Source organism: Mesitornis unicolor, unplaced genomic scaffold, assembly GCF_000695765.1.
Source record: "Mesitornis unicolor isolate BGI_N332 unplaced genomic scaffold, ASM69576v1 scaffold47523, whole genome shotgun sequence".
NCBI lineage: Eukaryota > Metazoa > Chordata > Aves > Mesitornithiformes > Mesitornithidae > Mesitornis > Mesitornis unicolor.
In genome coordinates, this window is record NW_010177572.1 from 1 (window position 1) to 12,386 (window position 12,386).

At 46.9% G+C, this 12,386-nt stretch overlaps 1 protein-coding gene across 1 annotated transcript; it reads left to right on the top strand.

Moving 5' to 3' along the window:
* Positions 1 to 1,548: 1,548 nt before the first annotated feature.
* On the top strand, positions 1,549 to 11,953 carry SLC25A48 (solute carrier family 25, member 48; the record flags this gene model as incomplete). The annotated part of the gene is made up of 6 exons (XM_010182125.1): positions 1,549 to 1,592; positions 5,127 to 5,198; positions 5,782 to 6,034; positions 7,265 to 7,513; positions 8,717 to 8,850; positions 11,831 to 11,953. Coding segments are annotated over 6 exons (875 nt in total), but the record flags the coding sequence as incomplete, so codon positions are not given.
* Between the last annotated feature and the right edge of the window lie 433 nt (positions 11,954 to 12,386).

The following is a 12,386-nucleotide window of genomic DNA, read 5'->3' on the forward strand; positions in this document are numbered from 1 at the left end:
CCAGGGCTCGCAGCGGCCAACCCCCACCCCCCGGGCCGCACACACCCCCAGGAGAGGGGACTGGACCGCCTGGCTTTGACCCCGCGATCCCGCCAGGGCAAACGGGCTGATGGCCAGGGCGATGTGCGGGGAATTGATCCGGGCTCCTGAAAATGCCGATTGCAGCCACCGGGGAAAGAGAAACCAGAATTAAAAGGAGACGAGGGACCTGTAGAAGCGCCCGTAATGTAATTATGTCTTACAGAACTGAAGGTTCCCGCTGGGTGTAAGAGCTGGTAAGGTGCAGGGCTAAGCTGCCCGCTCCCGGGATGGGCTGTGGAAGGGCAATCGGGGCACCTGAGCTCTGTCCAGACCACCGCTCACGCCAGCCTCAGGAAGGGGGTGTGAGGTGGCTCATGGATTCTGACCAGCCGGTCGAGGTTAACAGGTTAGCTGACTCCTAAAAAAAACCAGAGCCTCTGCCAAAAGGTTATGTGAACAGCTGGTTTCTGTATCTTTGCAGCTTGTGGGGCCAGTGCAGTGTTGCAGTCAGTCACTCTGCCCCGCTGATGCTGTGCTATTGCCACAAACTCCCAGGAGTGGGACAGAGCTTCTGGAGGATGAGCGCTCAGTGTTGGTGGCAGCAGCCAGTTTTCATGTACGGCGCTGGACCATGAGTGGTCGCAGGTTAAAGTTCAGGAGGAGAGAGGACATTTTATAATACATTTTTGAGTCAACTCATTTTGAGTTGACCACGGACACGATGCTCGTTTCAGTCCTAGCCCACTACAAGTGGCAAATTTCATGTGGTCTCTAAAGTACTTGGGGACACAGAGACTTGCAGATGTGGCAGCGGCACAAACTAACCACCGTCTGCACAAACACCCTGAAAACTGCCAGCGTTGTTTGGTATAAGCACACAAACCTGGCCAGGGCACATAGGTTGTTCCATCCTTCTGAAGGAGGGGGAAACTGAGGTGTGCTCTGCCCTGCCATGGGGGCTCCTGGCAGTGAGCAGCGTGGGGAGGCGGGCAGGATGGTACAGGGAATGAGGCTGGATGGGAGTGTAGAGATCGGTGCAGAGCAGGATCCTCTCTATCAGAATCATCCTTGACAGGTATCTCTAGAAACTGCTCTTAAAATGGCAATGGTGGGGGCTTCACAGTCCCCATCAGCAATCAGCTTTAGTGCATCTCTATCTGAGCCAGGAGTAAACATTTTCTCCTAACGTGAATCTCATAATTTTGAGCCTAATATTTGCATAAGCTAGCAAGAGTGCAAGGTGGGTTCACAGACAAGTCACACAGATACAACACCTCCTCCTCTTGCTTGGATGCCTTTGAGATGTAAAGTTGATGGAGTGCAGGAGAGTATCTGGGGGAAGATGTGCAAGTGTTCCTGCCCAGTTTTTGCCTGTTGACAGAGACAGGGCACTGCACTGGTCATTGCTCTGGCCCAGTATGGCTGTTCCTATGGAAATCTCTTCTCCTCCCCTATAAACCCAGAGTTTACTGTTCTGTCACAAAAGCTTCTTCAATGTTTTGTGTAATACTTTGCTTTCATCCCCAGGAGCTGCCAGTGTGGTTGTGGGCCACCCCCTGGACACAATCAAGGTAAACCACTCTTGTGTCACCAACCAACACTCCACCAATGGCAAGGTGGCCTCTCTCTAGATGACACTTCAAAAGACCTTGACTTCCCCCACCACCCCAAGGGGGAATTTAGCCTTGATAGAAATGTTTTCATGCACTTCAGCCTTTTTTCCTTTCCAGTGCTCATTTTAAACAAGAAACTAAAAGTACTGGCTGATACATGCAAGTTCCTCCATTGAGGATTAATACTGAAAATTAAACCTGGCTTTACATAATATGTGGTTTACCAGACACTTCTGTCAGTGTTTTATTGAACTTTGCCACAGACAAGTATTCAAAGGGCAATGAGGCAAGTGTATTTGTTTTGCTGCAGGCACATTTTTATATGTTTTCCTACTGTTGGCAACACTGGAAGGGCAGAGTGCTGAACTGCTATCCCAGGGCTATGAGATGCAATATTTACTATTCCTGCAAGACAATTATTCCTCAGAGGGAAGGATTTAGAGATGTAAGAAGATATTTGCTAGCATGATGCAGACAAGCCCATGCACACACCAATACAGCCTGACCCAACAGAGTTGAGCATCCCTACTGCTGCAAGGATATAGAGGAAGATCCTGTTCTTCCTTTCTCCTTTTGCACAGTGTGATAAGCATCTCTGGCCATCTTTCACTGCTTCAACTGTTCTGCCCATGTGCTCTGATCTCGTTCAAGCCTCACTGCTGGCACCAGGCTGGGCTGTCAGATGTGGCAGACCCAAGAGTCAGTGGTCCAATTTACATCTTACTGATACTTGGAGGGTGATGTGGAGGAGGCAGAGTCCAGCACAGCCAAGGACACATCCTTCCCCAGTTATCCCAGCCATACCCTCATGCACAGGTGGCTCTCCTGGGGCTGGGAGGTGGCAGTGGCCTGCCAGCCATGTCCTTTCTGGGCTGCTGAGGTAATATCAGCCCCCTGAGCATTGCTGCACCAGGATGGGCGCAGACTGTGCGAGAGAGGCCGCAAGGCTGCCCGCACCATTCGAGCGATGGGCACGGGCAGCACAGGCAGGCTCTACCCGGGGTTGCCAAGGCAATCCCTGTCTCAGGCTGGCCGTCAGGGAGTCATTGCCAGGTTTGGGGGGGAGTTTGACAGCAAGTGAGAGAGGATCCTGCTGGGAAGCATCGAGTTTCTGGATGCCAAGAAAGAGCGAACCCATCCTTCAGTGCCTATAAAGACAACTGTCAGGTTGACCCTCTGTTGCCCTTAGCTTTGGACATTGCTTGGGAATACCAAGTAGGCAGACTTGTTATCTTTCCAAATTTAGGGGAAGTGGAGAGTTTTTGCACAGCACTAAGCCAGCAAAGGGGCAGGTCAGCAGCATTTGTAGCGTCCAGGGGATGAGGGGTCCTTCCCCACCTGGAGGAGGGGGCAGGACTGAATGAAAGGTTGGATGGGATATGTGAGATCTGCACCATGGTTCCCATCAAGGAGACCTCTTCCTTCAGCTTCCCCCTTCCCAGCGCTGCAGCTTCCATCAAACCCATGAAGCTGCTTTTCCATGGCTTGCAAAACTCTGAGTAGTTTTCCATTTGCTCACTTTTCATCCTCCACGTTGCACTGATTTCCCCAGAACTTTCTTCAGTTTCTGAGTGTCACACAAGGGCTCTGTAATTAAAACATAACAGAAAGGAGAAGTTTCCTGAGGAATATGCATGTTGGTATCAGCTGACTTTGACAGAGATGCCAGCAGGGATTTCAGTGCTGGGTGGTAACAGCTTAGTTAAGGGGCATGTCCAAGGACACTCAGTTGCCCTCAGTTACTCAAAAAATGTATTAACTTGAACCTCTGACTACCTGGTTACTGTGTAAAAGAAAAAAAAACAAGCCCATGGAGGCAAAATGGAAATGTCTGGGCTAAGGGTGCAAATCAAGCCAGGAGGGAATGCAGGGCTGTGCACTGTGGTTGCCCTGTCCTGGGCTGCCCCAGCCTCCCCGTCGGTGCCCTCAGCCCTGTCACCCCGGTGCGAGTCATGGCACACACAGGCCTGCACCCACAGCCCAGGCCTGCCTGCGTTGCACAACATGTGCTGCATGAGCCATAGCCGGCATCCTCACGCACCAGCTTGTTTCCAAGGGCTCAGTAAATATTCTGCTTCTGTTGCCGCCTTCTCTGTGGCCTCTGGCCAGACACAGGGCAGTGCTTGGAGTGGGCACACAGCTGTATGGAGCAGCCCTGGGGCGAGAGGTGACCCAGGGCTTTGGTCCTTTTCCCTCCCCACTGCTTTGGCTCCCACTTTTTCTCTCTCTCACTGCTTCTGGCTTTATCTTGCAGTGGCATCCCAGCAGCAAGACTCTTGCAGGGCCCTGGGCAGGGCTCCGGGCCAAATGATTGTGTGATTCAACCTGTTTGCTGTCCAGAACCTCTCCTCAGAGGACACTCACTCCTTCAGGCTTAAAATTCCCAAGTAAAGTTTCTGCTTCACCTTGGTGTGAGTCAGGGCTAAGCAACCAGAGGGGGCAGGGCCCTGTCCCCTCAGCACAGGTTGGCACTGTCTCTCCAGGCTTCATTTTGTCATTCCCGCTAGCAGCAATGCTGATGAACATGACCAGAAATTCTGCCCCCATCACCTAAAAACATCCCTAGTAGAGCACAGGTGAGTGTCTTTCTATAAAAAATGAGCCCTGGCCTCAGTCAAGATTGATTGTTGAAGCCCTAGGTCCTGCGAACCAAACAGGGTTTCCATTTTCTCAGAGACAAATAAGACCAAAATAGGCATCACTTATTAGGAATTTTTTTATTGTAAACTTGTGAGAAGCTTGAATGAAAGATGATCTAAATAAGTGTGTGCACGTATACGTGTGTGTATGTACGTATATATGTGTGAAAGGGAAAGCACGTTGAAGCACACAGGCTTTGTCGTGAATTACACGCCACTTCCAACAGCTGTTGCAGGCATTTTTTGGAAGGTGTATAATCATTGTTTTCCAGAAACAAAATGTCTTTGTTGGAAATGATGTAAAAATGTATTTTTGAGTGAAGCATGGAGAATGTCTGAGATGGAGCCAAATTATTTTGGCTCTGCTTATTATTTCTATGTCTTAAAATCCACCTTGGATTGGAAAAGGCCTGGAAGCCTGCCAGAGGAGCTCTCCTCTCCATCCTTCAGCAGCACATCCCAACCTCCACGGAGAGTCCCCAAACAGAGGAGACCACATCACTCTCCAAGTTCCACATAAATCAGGACCTTGCCAACAACAGCACCACACACCAGCAATCTGCCGCGAGCGCTGCGCCAGGCCAGGGTAGCTGGTCTGAACTCGAGAGCAATCTGACAGTCATCAATTCCAGATGTTGCAGAAAGCTTCAGACCTCTGAGGTCCCATTTAGTCCTGCTTCTGGCAAAGTTCAAGGGGGGTGGATGCATATATATCTTATTTTATTGCTCTGTTTTCTTTATAACTAAGGAAGGATTCGCTCTCAAAGCAAAGTACACATTGTTTATGTAGCATGAGTGTTCTCTGGGCCGGAAGCATGGGATTTTAATTGCACTTCATTAATGTCTTTTGCAGATTCGTTTGCAAGCTGGACAAGGGTATGGAAATACACTCAGCTGCCTTTTCACTGTGTACAGAAATGAGTCTGTAAGTACTTTATCTTACTTTAAATGTGCTGGTAGAAAATGAAAATAGATAACTAGATGAATACATAAAGCAATTACGCAAAACCACTGTTGACACCAGCAGTTATATGAAGACCAATAACGGTGGTGCAATTGAGACTACAAATTCCTACAGCCTTCTCTTGCTAACTCTAAGGTAACTCTCTTAGTTACACATCTAGGGAAAAGACAGATCCTTGGCATGGAGTGATAAATGACATTACCCGTGTCTCCGCATGGGTCAGGGTGTTACGTCCACGGTGGCTGTTTTGCCTGTACCTGCTGGCAAAGCTTTCCCAGAGGTATTTTGCTGACTTTGGTGATGCCAGGAAAGAAGCTGGCCATAAGAGGGACTTTTATGTGGGTTCCTGTGCTTTCAGCATATCCTGTATTCTGCACAATCTTTACAAGTCTTTAGCAGTATGAATTAATTCACTCGGCACGTGTGAATGGCGGCTTCCAGGAGGCACCTGCTACTTGCATTTGTATTTCTGGCCTGATAGACAAGTCTATATTTATGCTTAGTCCTGTTTGCTCTCCTAACTCCTCCTGCCTTCCCTGGGTAGGTGGCTGGCTTCTTCAAAGGCATGTCCTTTCCGCTGGCCAGCATCGCTGTCTACAGCTCTGTGGTGTTTGGCGTCTTCAGCAACACCCAGCGACTCCTCAGCCAGCTCCGCCATGGAGACCCATCTCGCACGCCAGCACTCACCGACATGGCTCTGGCCAGCATGGTGGCAGGGTTTGTCTCTGTGGGCATCGGCACTCCTGTGGACCTGGTAAAGATAAGGCTACAGATGCAAACACAGCCGTACATTGAAGGTAGGAGGCAAGAGTTTCTTCTTCCTTTCTCTGCCAGTCCTTGGTGTTTACTGAGAGCTTTAGGACAACTTTGCTTCAAGACTCAGCTCTCTGCTGCCTTGTGCCACCACAATTTTGCTAAAGATACTTCCTTCAGCCTCAGGATGGACCCCGTCCTGCTCAGCTCAAGGGGAGGGTTTTTATCAATGACATCAATCAGATTTCTGCTGGCATTTCCAGCTGATCAGGATCTATAATGAACATAGAAGCAGGTCTGCTCGGGTCCAGGAGTCACAGGAGCTGAATTCCCCACATGGCTGTGGGGCAGGAATGGCAAGTCCCCGGGCTGTCAGGTCCCCTGCAGACCCCACCAGCAGCATCAGGGCTGCCAGTGGTAATACCAGCTCCCATCTCCTGTTGCACGCTCACAGTCCCACATATATTTGTCCATCGACCCCCTTCTGTTATTCCACCCTCCTCTGTTCAAAACCAAATTCCACATGTACATTTGAAAACCGCTGGCTTATCGGGGACAGGGTTACAGGTGACCCAGGTGTAGGCAAGACAGGTCAGGAGGGGATGCAGGCAGGATGGCAGCGGGCAGCTGTAACCTCTCCAGAAGCTGCAGGCAGAAGGAACTGAATTTCATTGCAGGCTGCCAGCATGCAGCAAACCCCACCAGAGCATGTGCACGGCTGCAGGAAGAGACGGAGCAGCTTCAGAGCTGAACAGCTTGAATTTCAGCAGTTTCATGAACACCTTTATCGTGATTACAGTTGTGGTGTTTAACTGAAATACTGACATTTTTGTATTGCTTTGATAAAATAATATTATGTCCATTTTTAAAAGCCTCCATGCATGTAAACTAATGTCCTCTCCGAAAGCAAATTGGTCTGCTTGGGGAAGGCCAGACTCTAAAGATGTCAGGGCTTTCAAAGATGCAGCTTGGCACCAGTTGTAGTTAAAATCTATGAAAATATGGCACATATCCTTAAACATAGCTGGAAATCTCACTGGGCACACACCTACTGGGAGGCATGCAATGCATCTAAGAAAAATCTGTCCCGAAGTGTCTAAACATCTTTTAAAAATGGACCTAAGTCCTCTTTCTAAAAACCTTTTTCCCATGATACAAATTGATCCCAGCAAAAGAAAATCAATGACAGTGATTTCTGTTTGATGGCAATGGGGTTTTGAGAGAAATTTTGTTGCAATATATCTATGATAATGGTTGTATTTTTTTTTTTGCAGCAAATGTTAAACTAAAGCCCACAGTTCCAGGATTTCCTGTGTACCGAGGCCCAATTCACTGCTTTAGGACAGTCCTACAGAAAGAGGGCATAGCAGGAATGTACCGCGGAGCAGGAGCAATGCTTCTGAGGGATGTTCCTGGGTACTGCCTCTACTTTATCCCTTACACATTCTTCTGTGGATGGATTACCCCTGACGGATGCATTTCTCCGAATCCCTCCTCCATCTGGCTGGCAGGGGGTGTAGCAGGTAAGCACCTTTTTTTCCCCCACCACTGGCAAAACAAGGACAGGAAGGTTCCCAGGAGTGACTCAGAGGCCACCACATCCTCTTGGTCACCAGGAGAGGACATGGGGTTGAATGGCCTTCCTCCCTTGGCACCATGGCTGCATTTTATGACTTGACAAACTTTATGGAAGTCATGTTATCAGATCTTCATCAGGCTTAATGTCATCGAGAAGCAGAACAGCCAGCGCCTTCATCTCCCTGGATGTGTCACGGCAACCTGCATCTCACATTGCCAGCCAAGATGCCTCCAGAAGAGGACTTCAGCCTGCTGGCTGCTCATCAGGAGGGTGTGCACCACATGCAGCAGAAGCAGAGTTAACTGTTATTGATAATCTTCTTCTTTTCTTCCTGTGTACAGCTGCCAGCAAGACTGGCATGTGCTTCCCCAGCCATGCTTACACACATAAGGTCACCTCTACACCCACTCCCCATTTCTTGGCCATTTCTAAATTGCATACCCCTATGTGCAGGTCAATCCTTAGCTCAGGTAATGATTACAAAACGACCTCTCCATTTCTCCTGTAAATAAACAGAACCTTGGCCCACCTGACAGCCCACCTGGACATGTCCCAGCACTCATGTAGGTCCAAACTCTTGTCTGTCCAACTGGGCCGTGTATTGCAGTCGCACACTGACCTTTTCAGAGAGGTAAAACATCCCACCTGGCTGCAGGCTGATCAGTATAAATAGGAGGTTTCTTTACAGGGATGATTGTCTCTCAGCTGTGTGGAGCCTAATCCTGTTTGCATGAGAAGGGCCAGCCTCTTTTTTGCATTCTCAGCTCAAACTTTGCTGTTTCAAGAGCAGTATCTGAGGACTCCAGTTTGTTCTGAAATTGCCCCAAGCGGCAGATTGGTCTCTTCCTGCAGCATCTCCATGCTCCACCAGAAGCATGGCAGAAGATGTGTTTGCACCTGGAGAAGCACCTCCTGGGCTGTCTGCATTTGATAACCAGTGTAACCTCCAAAACCTCAGTGCTTCTTCCAGAAACAGGGAACTTTGCTCCCAGCAATACTGTTCCTGTGCCTGAGCAGGGTGAATGCTCTGAAATGAAAAATCTCGTAAATATTATGTGATAGATGAGAGGTGAATTTCAGAGTTCACTGACCTGCGGCTAAGGAAATACAGAGAAGAAATTGTTCAAATACTTCTGCATTTTTCTAGGAGCCATTTCCTGGGGGATTGCTACTCCAATGGATGTTGTGAAAAGTCGACTTCAGGCAGATGGAGTTTATTTAAACAAGTACAAAGGGACCCTTGACTGCATCTTGCAGAGCTACCAGAACGAGGGATTAAAAGTAAGTGGTATTTGATGTAAAATCTGGGTATTAGGCATTTAATTTTCAATTTGGAAACAGAATGGCTGTTATAAACCTTTCTGCAGAGTTGAGAGACAGCTAAAACCAGTTACTGCTAAATTACAATAATAACAGTAGGTAATTACGGTGCAGATTCTTTCTAACTCATAATAGTGAGAGTAATAATGCATCTTACAGCGTTGAATAAAATGATGACTTAGGGTCACAGTCTGCTGGTGTAATTACCTTAAAGTGACACTTCATGTCAGTGCATTTAATTGTGGATATGATTTGGCTCTTCATAAATCAGGTACAAAATCTTGCCTCTCTGACTGCCTCTACAAAATGCAGAAGTTAAATGTTTCCCATAATGCTGAAGTCAATGGGAACTGCTACCAGTGGGACTGCAGTGGGACTCAAGGTGCTTGGGTGATGCTTTGGTTTGCACTGCCCACCCTCATTTTCTACCAAGTTAGAGCTGATTGAAAATGCTCCTAAATCAGAATTGCTTTGGCTTCAACTATGAAGAAGGGCTGTGTGCCAAAAAAACCTTATCTCCTTTTTCTGACTTTGTCTTTTACTGTAATAAATGTTGTTTGTTCTACCTGCAAACTTTGCCTCGGTTAAATGTGAATGACGGAGAATCAGGGTTTGCAGCTTTATTGCCCTGCCAATGCATGGTTATGAGATGTCTTCTGATATTGAAATAAATCTGTATTCAAGTTGTCATCAAAACATAATGTGGGCTTTTAGCTCCAAAGTGTTAATTTTCGCATTCTGAGGAAAAAGTAACAAGTTGCAAAAAGAAAAATAACCTCCAAAATCACAAGTCAGTGTGATTTAAATATTTGCCAACATGCCACTATGTTATGCCAGCTGTCACAGGAGCCTGCAGTCTGGTTCAGTTTTTGCCACTGAGTAAGGAAAGTCACAGTCATACGGAGCACAGGCAGCTGGGTTGATGCTGAAGGCCATGCTGGGGTGGTCAGAGGAGGATCAGGGTACGCGGGGTCTGTGCAGACCCCTGCCCTGCAGTTTGCCATGCAGCTTCACAGTAAAACATGGGGTGGCTGAAAAGGGAATTTAGTGTGTTTTCCCTTCTCTCTCCATCCTCATCCTCGCCCTCTACCCTCCGTGTTCTGCCTGAATATTAACAACTAATTCAGGTCCTTAGGTTTTCTTGAGGTCTGAGCTGCTTGCTCTGATGCCTGGCACCCAGACCAAAGCCAGCAATAGGAACTAAGCAATAGTTGATGATAAGACCAGATCCTTCTCTCATATGGAAAATCTTTTTAGATGTTGAGAGGCACAGAATTGATAAATGACAGACCCAGCTCTGGATGTTTTCGTTCTGGGACAAAGAAACAGGATTTGCAGTGCTGAAAATAACTGCCTGGTATACACAAAAAATGTAAATATAGCCCTCCTCTTTCTCCATAGTCAGATGTGTTCATTCTGATGAGAAAAAGTTATGCCTTCATAAATTTTCATTATTATTTAACTTGGCTCTCTCATGTTACTTTATGGATACTGCAAAAATTTGAATTTCCTCCCAGAAAATTCTATCTCCATAAAAAAATAAAACACCCCAATAAGTCAAGTACTATCATAAATATTCCAATATTGCAGTTTCACATTGCAAACTCCATCCTAAACAATGTGAAGATGTTTTGATTGTTTTGTAAAAGTCTGCACCATGCACTGGATTTATTTGATACAAGATATGGTCATGTTTAGAAGAGCTCAGTATTTCAGGGAAAATGCCAATTTGACACTTAAATCTCTGGGCTTCTGGTCTTGCAGCTGAGATCTTCCATGCTTCTTCACAGCACCTGTGGGAGCTTTGCCCTTGTAAAGCCTGGAAGGGGTCTTGCTTTGCTGATGTTACTTTTTGTGTCTATTCTGAACTTCTGGTGTTTAGATGAGTGACCACAGTGGTTAGCCCGGGTGGTTAACAGAGTGATTTTGTGCAGGGATACTCTCTGCAATTGTCATTTTGTCAATAGGCTCACCCCAGAGTGAGTGGTTTGTGCACATCCTTGCACATACCAAGCAATAATGTTTATAGCGAGGTGGGTTTTCGAAGCAAGACAAGCCAATGCCAGGAACAAGACCCCTTCTCCACTTTCCAAAAAGCACTGTTCAAGTACTTAAAAGCCACAGGGTCTTTCCCTCTTCCAAGTGCCAACATCTTTTAAAAAATATATATTGAGCAGAATGGGGAAGTCTGGCTGCAGAAATTCGTATTTATTATCTTAATGAAAGAAAACTCTGGGATATGTATGAGCACCAAAGCTTGACCTTAGGAACCCACATATGAAAATATCAGCTTCTAGTGAATATTTTTTCCAGAGCTGTTGGTGAGAGCTAGTTCTCTAGGTACGCAGTCAGTCAGGTTTTCTGCTGATTGAGAAGTTGTTTCTCTAAGGTGAAACTTGCAAAATAGTCTGCGTGGCACAGTGCCCACGTCAGCCAGGCTGGCTCATAGCCACACCGCTCCCTCTCCGCTTCCCAAATGTCTTCTGTGCCCATGGACCCAGCCCTGGCAGCCAGAGCGTTTGCTGCATGAAAACAACAGCCTTCTTGTGCCCTGCGGTTTGCACAATCTTCACGTGCTTATGTATGCAGAGGGAAGGAGGACCCGTAGCTAGGTAGGACAGCACTGGAAGACATCTTGCATTTCTTGCTTTCTGCTCTACACCAGTGGCCTGAAGCCATTTTTTACCCTTTACCTCTTGCTGACAGATACAGAGGGGGGTCCGTAGGGAGCATGGAGCACAATGATACCAAACCAGTGACTTTTGCAGTTGCGCTTCTGTTCTCCAGTGCCGACTTCAGCAAAGGCCAGCAGTGAGAGCATATCTCCTGAGCAAACCAAGATGTGATTCTTCAGAATCCCACCGTGACTTAGTTCAATGTTTTCTTCTTCTTAAAACAGCCAGTGTATTCCTATGCTCTAACATTTCTCCATCCCCAACAGGTCTTTTTTAGGGGCATCACGGTCAATACAGTGCGAGGATTCCCAACGAGTTCAGCCATGTTTCTTGGCTATGAACTTTCCCTCAAAGCAATGAAAAGAGACCAAACTGAGACCAATCCTTAACTTCCAGGTCAGCGCATAAAGACCCTCTAGCTTTATTAAAACTACAGAATTAATCTTTGAATCAAATGGAGTTGCAATCGTATAGGTCCTTTGAAAGTCTGATAGCTTACATGTGTACCAACTTCTAGATAGTCAAACACTTTTCAAATTTGAGTCTGTGGGATTTGGAGCAGAGAATAGATGTGCTGATGGATTCTGGTTTCATTCCAGATCTCCTGGAATTGCATTGCAATCTGTTCTGATTGTTGTGATTGTTTTGACTAGTGTGAATCAGAAAAGAAAATCTGAAGGGAGAATATTCTCTAACATAAGTTTTGAAATATCATTCTCACTAAACTCCTTGCACAGTATCCTTTCCTCCCTTGATCAATCCACAAAGACATGAAATTAAACCCTGTCAAAGTGGCTTGACTATCAACTCACAGTTTTACTC